The sequence below is a fragment of the Notechis scutatus genome, chromosome 1, assembly GCF_049901735.1.
Source record: "Notechis scutatus isolate UNSWTSFEM ecotype Mainland chromosome 1, rNotScu1.2, whole genome shotgun sequence".
NCBI lineage: Eukaryota > Metazoa > Chordata > Lepidosauria > Squamata > Elapidae > Notechis > Notechis scutatus.
This window is the reverse complement of record NC_142009.1, coordinates 293,269,788-293,283,028: the sequence shown is the minus strand read 5'-3', so window position 1 is coordinate 293,283,028 and position 13,241 is coordinate 293,269,788. Positions and strand designations below refer to the sequence as shown.

Sequence of the window (13,241 nt, the reverse complement as noted above, 5' to 3'; positions counted from 1 at the left end):
CTGGGATCTGTTATTGGTACCAGAGAAATAGCTAGAAATAATGGGCTTTCTCTCCACATTCCCAGTTTGAAGTGGGATTGAAAAGTGGGACACAGAGGTAAGTTCACTACTTCTCACCTAAAAACAAAGTTCCAATCTTGATTGATGTTATTATTTTAAAAAATATTGTTTTAAAATCATATTATTTGACCCTCACTGGGAGTTTGGGAATTGCCAAAAGCTTCCTATTTTCTCATAGCAAGACTGTAAAAAATCTCTTAGCATGAATAAAGTTAACCTATATTAATTTACAGCATTTGTTAATCAACTCTAGAATATAATTGTACAAGCCACACTGAAAGACCTATTACAAAGTAAACTTAAAATAAAAAATACTGCATATTCCAGTCTAAAATCAATTGCTAGTTCTAAGAAAAACAATTATGATGTAAATATGCATGAACCCTCATTTTTAATAATGAAAATAATAAGAGGTTATTAATAAAGATGTGCAGTGTTCAGATTCCGAGATAAAAGGACACAAGGTAAATGCTGCAAATCTAGAACTTATACAAGGAAGGTATGAAACATTTTATTAAAAGTTCAGAATAGAGGCAGAAATCAGTTGTGATCCAGATGTTTGACTACAATTCCAACAACTCCTTAGGACAGAATAAGAAAGTTTCAAGCCAGTTTACTGACTTAAATATTAACAACATATGTGTTCATACAAAACGCTGTCCTCTGATATGAAAACTACCAACTCAGAAAAAATGGTACAAAGAATCCAATCTGAAGAATTCTTTTTAAATCAGCTCTACCACAGTGACCAAAGAGCTGCATAGCAATGAACAATCACCACTTATAAGGGATAAAAGAAAATAATTAGGCAAGGACAACACAAAGGTTGTTACTAAACCTGCTCTCAAGTGGCTTCTGTGATCCCAAATATTGAGCCTCAAAGCACAAACACAAGCAATGCAAGCAATAAAGGCATAGGGAAGCAGTGAAGCAGTTATTCTGCATGTCAATTCCCCTTTTATATTACTGCCAATTAGTACATTCATGTAATTTGGGAGTGCTTACTTACCTTTGCAAATAATTCCTTCTAGTGGAAAGTAGGAATATATATAGATGTAGGTTTTTAATAGATAACAAATGTGTAACTTGACTTCCCTTCTGAATTTAGGCTGGAATGTATATAAATGAAGTTGAGTGACCTCTGCTACAGCATAAAAAAATGATGGGAAGGGAGCATAGCGGCTTCAAAGACAGACAGATTAAGTACAATTGATTTTATACTGGAGAACTCTGATAGCTAGTCAGCCAAATGGCATTTTGACGCTCATCAATAGTACACAGGGGAAAAAGCTGGCAGCACTAATTCAATCAGAATTCACTGACTTGGAGGGCAAGTCTGATAGGCTCAATTTGCCCTATTTTTTGCATATAAAACTAAGCCTCTTCCCTAAAAAAATCACATATACTTTAATCACAAATAGCCAGCCACGTGCCCCTTATAATCAAGAAATGCATCAAGCTATGAAATATGACTGCATCTGGAACAAAGTGTGACATCTCTTAATTTCTAATTAGGGTAAAGGTGCGAGGCATATAGTAGAAATTATATCTGAACACCAAATTTGTATGTAAAACTATGAGGAGTTATGTACTTCGTGTTATAAACCAAAAATTGAGTACTGATACAGTACTGAAATAGTTTCTACAACCAATTATACAATTTCCTTTAGTTTCTTATTTTTTTACCTGCCAATTTTTTTTCTGGCTTCTTCCTGAGAATAATTACATCAACAGTATAGCAATCAGGAAATATAACATGACAATCTATCTTAATATAGTCAACTGGTTTTGGCAATGCCACAACATAATTTAGACTTCTTCCTTGACTGTTTGTCTCTACTCCATGGACAATTTGCATAAGGACAGTTAAACCACACTATTGCTTTCAATATATGTGTGATAATGATTAGAATTAGCAGTTTCTGTGAATGAATACAATTACAGCATTGTACTTAAAAGATTAACTCTGTTGCAGGTTAATCTTCTGAATGTATGTTTTAATTCTTTTCAATAATGCAATCCTTAGGTATTATTCCCCAAATTTCATTAACTTTTAAGGTCCTATATTCTGGGAATTCTCAACATTAAAGAGCTCAATTTAATTAAACCTTTCAGATGTCACCATTGTATATCATAAAGAGCACATTTTGGCTCACCTTCATTGGTTCCTGACATAGTAAAAAGGAATATTACCTCACTGACATTGATGCAGTTTCTGTCCATGTAGTCCTTGTCATTCACTTGTCCACCTTCCATGAACTCCATGAAAAGAACACGTCTTGTTGAAAGTTCCCAATAAATTTTTGGAACCTATAACAGAAAACTCTTAAGACTCTGAAGGATATTAAGGGAAGTAGAGGAAGCTAAAACTAGACAAACCATCTTTTATTAGCATGAGATGGGAACACTTGAGCAGACTGATCCTTTTTGTGTTGGAAATATGAATATGTAAGTAGATTATTCCAGATCAAATTAACCTTTCTTCATCCCCTGAGGAGTAGCTACAGGAAATAGTTAGGAGAGTTCAAGACTGGAAATATTTCACTAACAGTAATTGTAAAAAACTATAAAAATTATAAAATACTACATATTCCCAGCCACAGACCATTCTGTAAATATATTGCAGTTTGGTAAAGGAAAAACAAAAGCTGGTGTTAGATTTCAGAAACTTGGAATGCAATTCAGATCTGCCTTGGACAACCTAAATTCAGTGGGAAAGCATTTGTTCTGCATGTGCAACACCTCATTTCTGTGCGTAGCATCCTTGGTCTGAAGAATCCAGGACTTGGCCTCAAAAACTGGCAAGTTTCTTATTCAAAGAAAATATTACTGGCCAAGATGGAACAACAATCTCACTTAAAGATTGGATTCATGTGACACATTAGGCTAACATGTAGTTGTCTAGTCATTGGCCCCACTATAGTATAATTACTTTATTATTTGGTGGTGTATTAAAATCCGATGCAATTGGGTTAATACAGTTCACTTAGCCACAGGGGAACATGTTCTATGAACACGGCTATCATAATCACAATCATTACTAGTAATCTCTGACATGGGTTGGTTTATTTACACCCACTGTTAATCCGCAGTCACATCAGGCATTTTGGGACTTTAGCTCTCCTGTTTGTATCAAAGACAGAAGAACTATATCTCTTTTGCATCATGGTAATCTAAGAAAGTAACCATCATACTTTGCCTTACTGCTCCTTTTGTGTGCAGATGCTAGGCAGACATGCTCCTGGCCTCCAAGTTATTACATCTCCATTGGCAGAGAGAAGCAAACAACAACATTTTGCAAATAGGAGATTTCTTGGGAGATCATTAAGCCCCTCTCTGAAAATACAATGTCTTTTTTAAGTGTTACTGGAACATCAATCAACAACAACAACAATAATAATCCTCCAACCATTAAAGCAGGCAAAAATATCTCCTTTATCCTACTGACAAACAAAAAATCTATTGTCAGAAAGCTGAAAAACTTTCTGATGAAGTATCTCTTTTAGAATGGAAGAATGAAATACTGTCAAAACTACATTTTCAATTTTAATATATTATTGCTATCATTAGCTCATCATGTGAGCTATCAGAATAAATTGTAGTAATATTAGCAACATTAGAATTGCTAGTATATGTTTAAATTAGACAGTCAAGCAATATTTTTACAGTTTGTTGGTAGAAATTTCAAATGTTTCAGAATATAAAATATTTTAAAAGGGTTAGGTTGAAACTATGATCTCAGTATAAATACTTTATGGATCCCAGACTCATAATGAACACCTTTTTGTTGATAACTGATATATATATGGAGTTATCTGAATAACAGTGAGGCATTTCACATGCATACAAAATATAATATTTATATGTACATTAATACAGAACACATGTTCTTTAAAGCACATTGCTTACACATGCCTCTCTGAAATAAATTCTATTGACTTCAGTGGGTTTTAGGCAACCTTATAGAAATTTGAAATTTAAGGACTGAGAAAGAAGAAAGAACCAGATATATTTCAGTTTAGATGTTGGGTTTTGTATTGTTAATGATTGGTGATAAGATGTGGCTCCAAAATAGCAGAAATGATAAATCTATAAGCTAGAATTCTTCAATTTTAATCTCCAAACTATTTCACAGAGAATTTCCAGAACCTCTAAGCATATCCAATAACACCACATACACCACATACATTATGTAGGGCTATGTGGCCCAGTGGTTAGAATGCAGTATTGCAGGCTAACTTTGCCCATTTCCAGAAGTTCAATTCTGACTCAAGCCTGACTCAAGCCTTCCATCTTTTCGAGGTTGATAAAATGAGAACCCAAATTGTTGGGGGAAATGCATTACTCAGAAGTGCTGTAAAACATTGTATAGTGGTATATAAGTCTAAGAGCTATTTCTGTTGCTATAATTCAGAGGATATAAAGAAAGGTTTTCTTCTAACCTTGCTCAGGGAATCTCTAAGTTCCTTTTTGTGTTTCACTTTTTTAAAAAAGTACATGCTGATTCCTAATGCTAACAGTTCTTTTTTTTAAAAAAAAAAAATCTGATGTTACTATACACTGGCCCTTAAATCCACTGATCCAAAAGGCATTGCTTATTTTAATCCTAAATCGACACTTATCCTCATTTCAAAATTGACAACAACAGCCAATGGCTCTTACTAAGCTTTGTAAGTCACTTTGTAAGCACAAAATCATAGTCTTTGGCAGTCTTAAATTATGCACAGACATTGGGCCCTAATGCCTGTGCATGGAAACAATTTATCTTTGGCTTTACAAGCTTAACAGGGTTCACAGTGAGAAATCTACTTCCCTGCTGTGCCGTAGGGTTCCCCAACCCTCAAGAAAAAAAAATTACACAATAACACAACTCCCTTGCTGTCTTTAGTGTTGATGAAAATGTCTTAGAATCGACAAGTTGGACAGGAGAAATCTATTATTAAGCCATTTTTGCAACAATTTGTTAAATTGTTCCCTGAATCAATACTGCAGCGGCTCTTTCACCCAACAAGGATGTGATTGGCGGTCTCCATGGGGATTTGTTTCACACTCTCCAAGTTGTTACAGTAGCCATGGACATAGGCGCAACATTTGCAATAAACATTCACTTAAAATGAGCCATCAGCTTTCAGCCCTTTCTACCCTTTAAAGGCCTCTTTGCTTCAGCATTCAACCTGGAAAAGACCGAGTGGAGCATTTCCAGGCTCTGTTCAAGACTGAAAATGGCTGGGCCAGGTTGAGAAAGATGGGGCAACTCTTTCCAGCCTGTTGAAATCCAGATGCTTACTTATCTGGCGCAAACAGCTAATTTTTTATCTGAGTGGTCCTTGGTGTTCTCTGAGCTTGGCTGTTTTCTTGCAGATGTTTCATTACCACTGCTGATGTTGCCTAGTTTGGACAGAGAAATTTCTGCAAGAAAACAACCAAACTCAGAGAGCATCAAGGACCCCTCATTTCAACCCTGAACTACAAATATTCTTCTCTATTATATATCCCTTGCTGCCAGATAGTGGCTGTCCAGATATATGCAAGTTATATATGTGGCCCTACCAGAGGAACTCCAACCTGTTCCATACTAATAGCTCCTGTTCAACCATATAAGATTAGTGAGCAATTAGACTTTGGGCTCAGTGCTTTTCAAATAAATGGACAACGGCAAGTCACAAACACATATCTTGCCTAAAGATGTGCATTTGCAATCCACGGAAGTAATGCTCATGGTCAACAGAATGAGCACTGTAAATATTCAGTACATGCATCTTTTCGAAAAAGGACCATTGTGATCAGAAAATGTCCATTGCTATCCAAGACAACAGGTTTATCTCCAATTTGTTTTAATTACAGATAGATTGACTGAGCTGAATGGTAGGAAAACCTGCTTCCCTGCAGAAGATTTTCAGAGATTTGAAAATAGACCAGAGTCTATTAAAAATAAAACAGTTGTTTACGGGTAGTCTTCAACATACAACCACAGTTGAGCCCAAAATTTCTGCTGTTAAATGAGACATTTGTTAAATGAGTTTTGCCCCATTTACGACTTTTCTTTCCACAGTTGTTAAGTGAATCACTGCAGTTGATATGTTAGTAACCTGGTTAAGTGCATCTAGTTTCCCCATTGACTTTGCTTGTCAGAGGGTTGCAAAATGTGATCACATGACCTTAGGACACAACAACAGTCATAAGTATGAACCAGTTGCCAAGCAACTGAATATTGATTACATGATCATGGGGATGCTTCAAAGGTCATAAGTGTGAAAAATGGTCATAAGTCACTTTTTTCAGTGCCATTGTAACTTGAACAGTCACTAAATGAACTGTTGTAAGCAGGGGTGTGATTCAATTAGTATACAAGTCATCCTCAACTTGCAACTGTAATTGAGCCCAGAATTACGGTCATATGTCATGCTGATCATTGAGCAAGTCATGATCAACATAGTTTCATCACATTTTTGTGGTGGTAAAGTCAACATAAACCTAACAGTCCCATCTGAATTTTTCTATTATACTAGAAATATTTCATCTGGCCTGAAAGTTTGTCCATAGCATTCCAAGCCTACTATATGGGGATCCATTGAATCAAGGTTTTTCTATATATATGAGCATCCATACCTTTATCCATATACCATACCTTTAAGAAGTCAAAGCATCTGAGCATGTGGGATACCTTCTCGGCATTCCTTCCCTCATTAAGGAAATCAAGTTCAAGAGGCAAGTTCTTCTTAGCTTCATCCACCAACCACATAAACTCAAAGTCTGGGAATATTTGCTTCACAACCAAGATGAGGATCTGAAATCACAATCAATAACCTTATTGGGTACCATGCCACAGGAAACTAGCACTGGAAGACAATCTACATGCAATAGGAGTGCATCTATATGTTTAAATACAGAAATTTCCCAGATGCAAAGGATGGAGAAGGATTCCATTTTTTTGTGGAAATAAAAGTACCTAATCCTCCCCCTTTGCCTACTATCTTTCCACTGTGGGCACAGAGGCCCATAGTATAAATTGTAAACAAATTAATGAGTAGCTTTACCAATTAGCAAAGCTGTAAAAGCAAAACTGTGAGTGAGATGGGTGATCTGTAAATTTGAGATACACTTGTAGGATAGTGGATAGAAAATGGATAGATTGGAAAATAATTTGATCTCTCTCTCTCTCCCTCCCTCCCCCTCTCCCTCCCTCCCTCCAAGATCTAGAACTAATCTGGAACCAATCTAAAACTAGGGAGAAATTTCTTGACAGAACAATTATTCAATGGAACAACTTGCCTCCAGAAGCTGTGGGTGCTCCATCACTGGAAGCTTTTAAGAAGAGACTGGACAGCCATTTTGTCTGGAATGGTACAGGGTTTCCTGTTTGCACAGGAAGTTGGACTAGAAGATCTTCAAGGTTCCTTTCAGCTCTGATAAGTTTTTTATAAAGTGCAACATCATGTGTCCACATGACAGCAACCCTGGCATTCCCTGTAACTGTCGTTAAGTGAATTGTGCCAATGGTTAGCCAAGGATCCATCCCAATCCAAGCCATTCTAAGCTTGGTCTCTTTCAGCCCGAAGCTGAAGTAAGGTAAAGAAGGGAGTAACCCCAACCACCTACTTCCCCATCTCTGCTCTTTTGGCCACCCTGCACTGTTAGGAATATAAGTCACCTAACAGGTATTTGGGTTGGAAATATATAAACCAGGATAGACATTTTAATACTGTCTCTTTAAGAAAATCCTAAAAGTGTAATTGGGTGTGGTTTCTCAAACGGCCATAAGATGAAGCCAGAAACCTGGGTTGTCTTAGTCTTAGTCTCAGAAGAGAGTGTGAGTGAGTCTGCTTCCTTCTATTGGAGAGTATTGCCCTTCCTCCTAATTGACTGATATTCTTGGATTTGATGTAAGTCTGATACTGAACTGTTTTTGATACTGGACTTTGTTATTGGATTATCCCTGGACTGAAACTGACTGATTTACCTGTGAATGACTTTGGACTGTGTTTGAACTTTGCTTAACGTTTCTGGAAGTAAAAAACCTACATTTACTGTACAGTGTATCTGTGTGCTGTGTGTGTGTTATTCAAACACTTCTCTCAATACGTCTCCCTGTATGCTCTCATTCTCCTAACAGGGAATTACCTCAACATGCACCCTGCACCCTGAACAGTGGGGATTCCCACTTTTTTTGGGAACCCCCAACAACAGAGTGAAAATTCAGTCTCCTGGGAAGCCCCAATAACACAGGCAAAGCTGCCACATCCCTTAAAGCCCTAATAGTATGATGCAAATTCACAGTGTCTCAGGAAGCTCCAGCCACCCCAGCTCAATTCCAGGCACAGGCACCGTTGTCATCCCACACTCCGAGGTTCCTGCTACTCTGCACTCCACTGATCCAGCTAACCTTAGCCATCTTTTTGCTCCCACTGTTGACAAGGCATGCCCATCCTGTTCTTTTGTGAAGCAGCCATCTTCCCTAGGTCTTGTGAGGAAACTACCATGCACAACCTTGGGAAGACAATCTCCAGTGACCAGAAACTGCCTCACAAGGACAAGGCCGAACATGCTTTGTCAGCAGCAGAAACAAGAACACGGGTGAAGGCCAGCTAGAGTGACAATGGCTGTGGAATATGCAGGGTCAAAGGAGCATAGATGAGTGGAAATGGGTGTGAGGGAGAGTTGAAGCGGTCATAAATGCAGGTAGGCTGCCAAACACCTGAATTTTCACCATGTGACCACCTGAATGCTGCAATGGCCATAACTTCAGGAGCCAATCATAAGTCCCTTCATTCAGCACTATAACTTCAAACAGTCCTGAATGAATAATCGTAAGTAAAGGACTACTTGTAGAGCAGGGGTGTCAAACTCATGTCGTCATGGCACCATCATGTGACTTATCTGGACTTTTTTCCCCTTCGCTAAACCAGGCATGGGTGTGGCCAGCGCATGATGCATCTGGCTTGCGGGCCTGGAGTTTGACAGCCCTGTTGTAGAGCACAAATGGTTCACGATACAGGAAAAGATGAAATTGGCACTGAAGATGGAATTATCCAAAGACTACCACCTGTTCATTAAGCAGGAACTGAAAGTTTAAGCGCATTTCTCAAATTATATATCAGTTCTACCTGGGGAATAACAACCACATTGAGAACTAAATATGGTAAATCTCTGTGACCAGAAGCTCCTTGAAACTACACTCAAATAATGTTTGCTAAAACTAGTTTAACTTCAAAAGTCTTTCATGGTTAGACTATCATTTTACATGATCAATTCCTCCACATATACAAGGTCATATGATCTTATCATCCCTACCTTTGGCAAATAGAAAATGAATCCTTATTGTTATAGCTGAACTCTTAACATAAATTGGAAGGGGTAATTTAGATCATTCTGTCCAGTGTAGGGATCCAAATTAAAGCATTTTAGATATATGATTGTCTAGCCTTTGATTAAACACATTGCACAACATTTTTGTATAATTGGTTCCATTTTTGAACTGTTCTTGCTGTTAAGAAATGTTTTCTAATGTATCTGTCTTCCTGTAATTTAAATTATTATTCTGTGCCCTGTACCCTGGGGCAAGAAATAACATATTTTGTTCTTCTTGTACATGACAGCCTTTCAAGTATTTGAAGAGCGCTATCAGAGCTCCACTGGGTTGTCTTTTCTCAAGATTAAACATACCTAATTCATTCACAGGACTTAATTTCTATTCCCCAATCATCCTTGTTACCTTTTCCTGAATCTGCTTCAGTTTCTCTGAATCATTCTTAAAAAGTGGACACAGTACTTGAGATGGGATAAAACCGAATATAGTAGAAGGATTCCTTTCTATTAATTAATTTATTTATTTGGTTTATCAATTGCTTACAAGATAATAGGTATAAGTAAAAACATAGCTATGAATACATGGATACATATAAGGAAAAAAAAGAAAGAAACAATAGGACAGGGATGGTAGGCACGTTGGTGCGCTTATGCATGCCCCCTACAGACCTCTTAGGAAAGGGGTAAGGTCAATAGTAGACAGTCTAAGGTTAAAGTTTTTGGAGTTTGGGGAAGAAACCACAGAGTCGGGTAGAGTATTCCAGACATTGACCACTCTGTTGCTGAAGTTGTATTTCCTGCAATTAAGTTTGGTGCGATTAACCTTGAATTTGTATCTATTGTTTGCTCTTGTATTGTTATGGTTGAAGCTGAAGTATTCATTGACAGGTAGGACATTGCAATGTATGATTTTATATACTATACTTAGATCGGACCGAAGGTGGCGTAGTTCTAGGTTTTCTAGGTTTAGAATTTTAAGTCTGGTGGCATAAGGTATTCTGCAATGAGTAGAGGAGTGGAAAACACTTCTTGTGAAATATTTCTGGACTTTCTCAACTGTGTTAATATCAGATACGTAATGTGGGTTCCAGACTGATGAGCTGCATTCGAATATTGGTCTAGCAAATGTTTTGTATGCGATAGTTAGTAGTGTAATATTACCAAAGAAAAAGCTACGTAAGACTAGGTTAACAACTCTTAATGCCTTTTTGGCTATGTAGTTACAGTGGGCTCTAGCAAAATTGCAAAATGTATTTTTGTTGATGCAGCCTTAAACTGAAATTCTTTTCTTTGCAGTCATGCCACCCTGCTGCCTCATATTTGGTTTGCAATCAACTATTTCCAAGGTCTTTTTCACTCTGTTGAAAGTTCTGTTTTAGCTTTCTATTGGGGAGCCACCTTTCATCAGCTGAAATGGGGCAATTTGCTACTGCAATCCTTTGACTTTTTCAGAACTACTGTGAGTTTGTGTTTGCTGTAAATATATACCTGGTTCTTTTCAGGCAGAGAGGAAAACTTGGACCAACGCTTCAGATCAGAATTATAGAATCCTGTCCATTCATTTTCACTTTTGCTTCTTAGAGTATCATCAGTAGAAAAAACTATTGTTTCTGCTTAAATTCTTAGAGTTCAGGTTAGCATAAATCCTTTACAGTAGCTAGTGGAGAAATTTGTTTTGGATTCCCTTTTAAATTGCCACAAAATATGCCTAACAAACTCCTATTCAAATGTTTTGTGAGCTTGCTCCTTGAAATATGGTTGCCTTATATTCTTCTTACAGTCTCCTGTTTACTTTCTAGGAAACAGGCATTAATCAATCTCAAAAGAGTTCGCAACTTAAAGTGGCAGAATTGAAGAGATGGGCAGACTTACTTTTGGTCAAATGACTTTTTGGAGGTGATTGCATTATATAATAAATACAAACACAGAGAGAGAGAAATCCTACAATACTGGGAATCCTTTTTTCAAACTACCGCCAAACAGGGGGGGAAATGCTTGTGTTTTGAAGTCAGGAAAGCAACTTAAAGGAACAACATTCATGTATTACATTTTCCACAGATTGGCTTACTCTAATTTATTTATTTATTTATTTATTTGATTTGCCAATTGTTTACAAGATAATAAGTATAAGTGTATACATAGTTGTGAATACATAAAATGGGTACATATAAGAAAAATAAAAGAATAAGAGAAACAATAGGACAGGGACGGTAGGCACGTTGGTGCGCTTATGCACGCCCCTACAGACCTCTTAGGAAAGGGTGAGGTCAATAGTAGACAGTCTAAGGTTAAAGTTTTGGGGTTTGGGGAAGAGACTACAGAGTCGGGTAGAGTATTCTGACCACTCTATTGCTGAAGTCGTATTTCCTGCAATCAAGTTTGGTGCGGTTTACTTTGAGTTTGTATCTATTGTGTGCTCTTGTGTTGTTATGGTTGAAGCTGAAGTATTCATTGACAGGTAGGACATTGCAATGTATGATTTTATATACCATGCTTAAGTCAGACCGAAGACGGCGTAATTCAAGGTTTCTAGTTCTAGAATTTCAAGTCTGGTGGCATAAGGTATTCTACAACGAGTAGAAGAGTGGAGAACTCTTCTTGTGAAATATTTCTGGACTTTCTCAATTGTGCTAATATCAGATACGTAATGAGGGTTCCAGACTGATGAACTGTATTCGAGTATTGGTCTAGCAAATGTTTTGTATGCTCTGGTTAATAGTGTGATATTACCAGAGAAAAAGCTACATAGGATTAGGTTAACAACTCTTAATGCCTTTTTGGCTATGTAGTTGCAGTGGGCTCTAGCACTTAGATCATTAGAGGTGAGTATTCCAAGGTCCTTTACAGAGCTTGGGTCATCAACAAGATCTTGACTATTCAGCTTGTATTTTATTTTCTGATTTTTTTCCAATATGTAAGACAGAGCATTTATTTGTTGAGATTTGAAGTTGCCATTTGTTTGACCATTCAGATACATAGTCAAGATCTTTTTGTAGGGTAGCAGTATTGTCTGTGGTATTGAACAGCTTTACATCATCAGCGAAGAGAACGCAATTGCTCTTAATATGATCACAGAGATCGCTTTATGTAGAGTATGAAGAGAGTTGGTCCTAGAACACTGCCCTGGGGGACACCACTATTGACAGGTACTGGATTTGATAGGACGGTCCCGATTTTGACCATTTGTTGTCTGTTTGACAGGAATGCTTCTATCCAGTTATTCAGTTGTCCAGAGATAGGATTTTATTTTTAGGAGTAGTTTGTCGTGTACCACTGAATCAAAGGCTTTACAGAAGTCTATGTAGATTGCGTCTATTGCTTTGCCCTGGTCGAGTTGTGTCGTCCATATGTTTTTGCAGTGTAAGAGTTGCAGATTACAGGATAGTTTTTTTCTGAAACCAAATTGTTTATTGGAGAGTAGGTTGTTTGTCTCTAAGTGGAGGATGATGGATTGGTTAATAATTGATTCCATGACTTTACAGGTGACGCAGCATAAGGAGATTGGCCTGTAATTTTCAACTAGGCTTGGGTCTCCCTTTTTGAAGATGGGGATGACTGTGGCTTGTGACCATAGGTTAGGCAAGGAGCTGGTCCTGAAAGATTTTTCAAAGATTATGCTTAGAGGTTTGGCTATGGCAGTGGATAGCTTTCTTAAGAAGTAGGCACATATTCCATCCGGTCCAATAGATAGAGAGATGGTTTTAGATTGCGTAGTGATTTTTCAACATTGTCTTCTGTGAAATCGATATGTATTAGATCATTGTTGTTATCTGTGGTACGGCTAGGAAATACTGGGCATGATCCATTGCTGTTTACAAATACTGAGCCGAAGAATGTGTTAAAGATGTTGGCTTTAATGGTGTCGTCGTTGCAGT

At 37.5% G+C, this 13,241-nt stretch overlaps 1 protein-coding gene across 2 annotated transcripts in view; it reads right to left on the bottom strand.

Annotated features, from left to right (window-relative positions):
* The window catches only part of ADCK1 (aarF domain containing kinase 1), a 115,656-nt gene that overhangs the window by 11,135 nt on the left and 91,280 nt on the right, over nt 1–13,241 (bottom strand). For both annotated transcript variants that reach the window (XM_087952011.1, XM_026664352.2), the window contains 2 exons: nt 6,689–6,847; nt 2,254–2,370 (listed from right to left, as the gene is read on the bottom strand). In XM_087952011.1, coding sequence (XP_087808137.1) covers nt 2,254–2,370; nt 6,689–6,847 — 276 coding nt within the window. The remainder of the gene's footprint in view (nt 1–2,253; nt 2,371–6,688; nt 6,848–13,241) is intronic.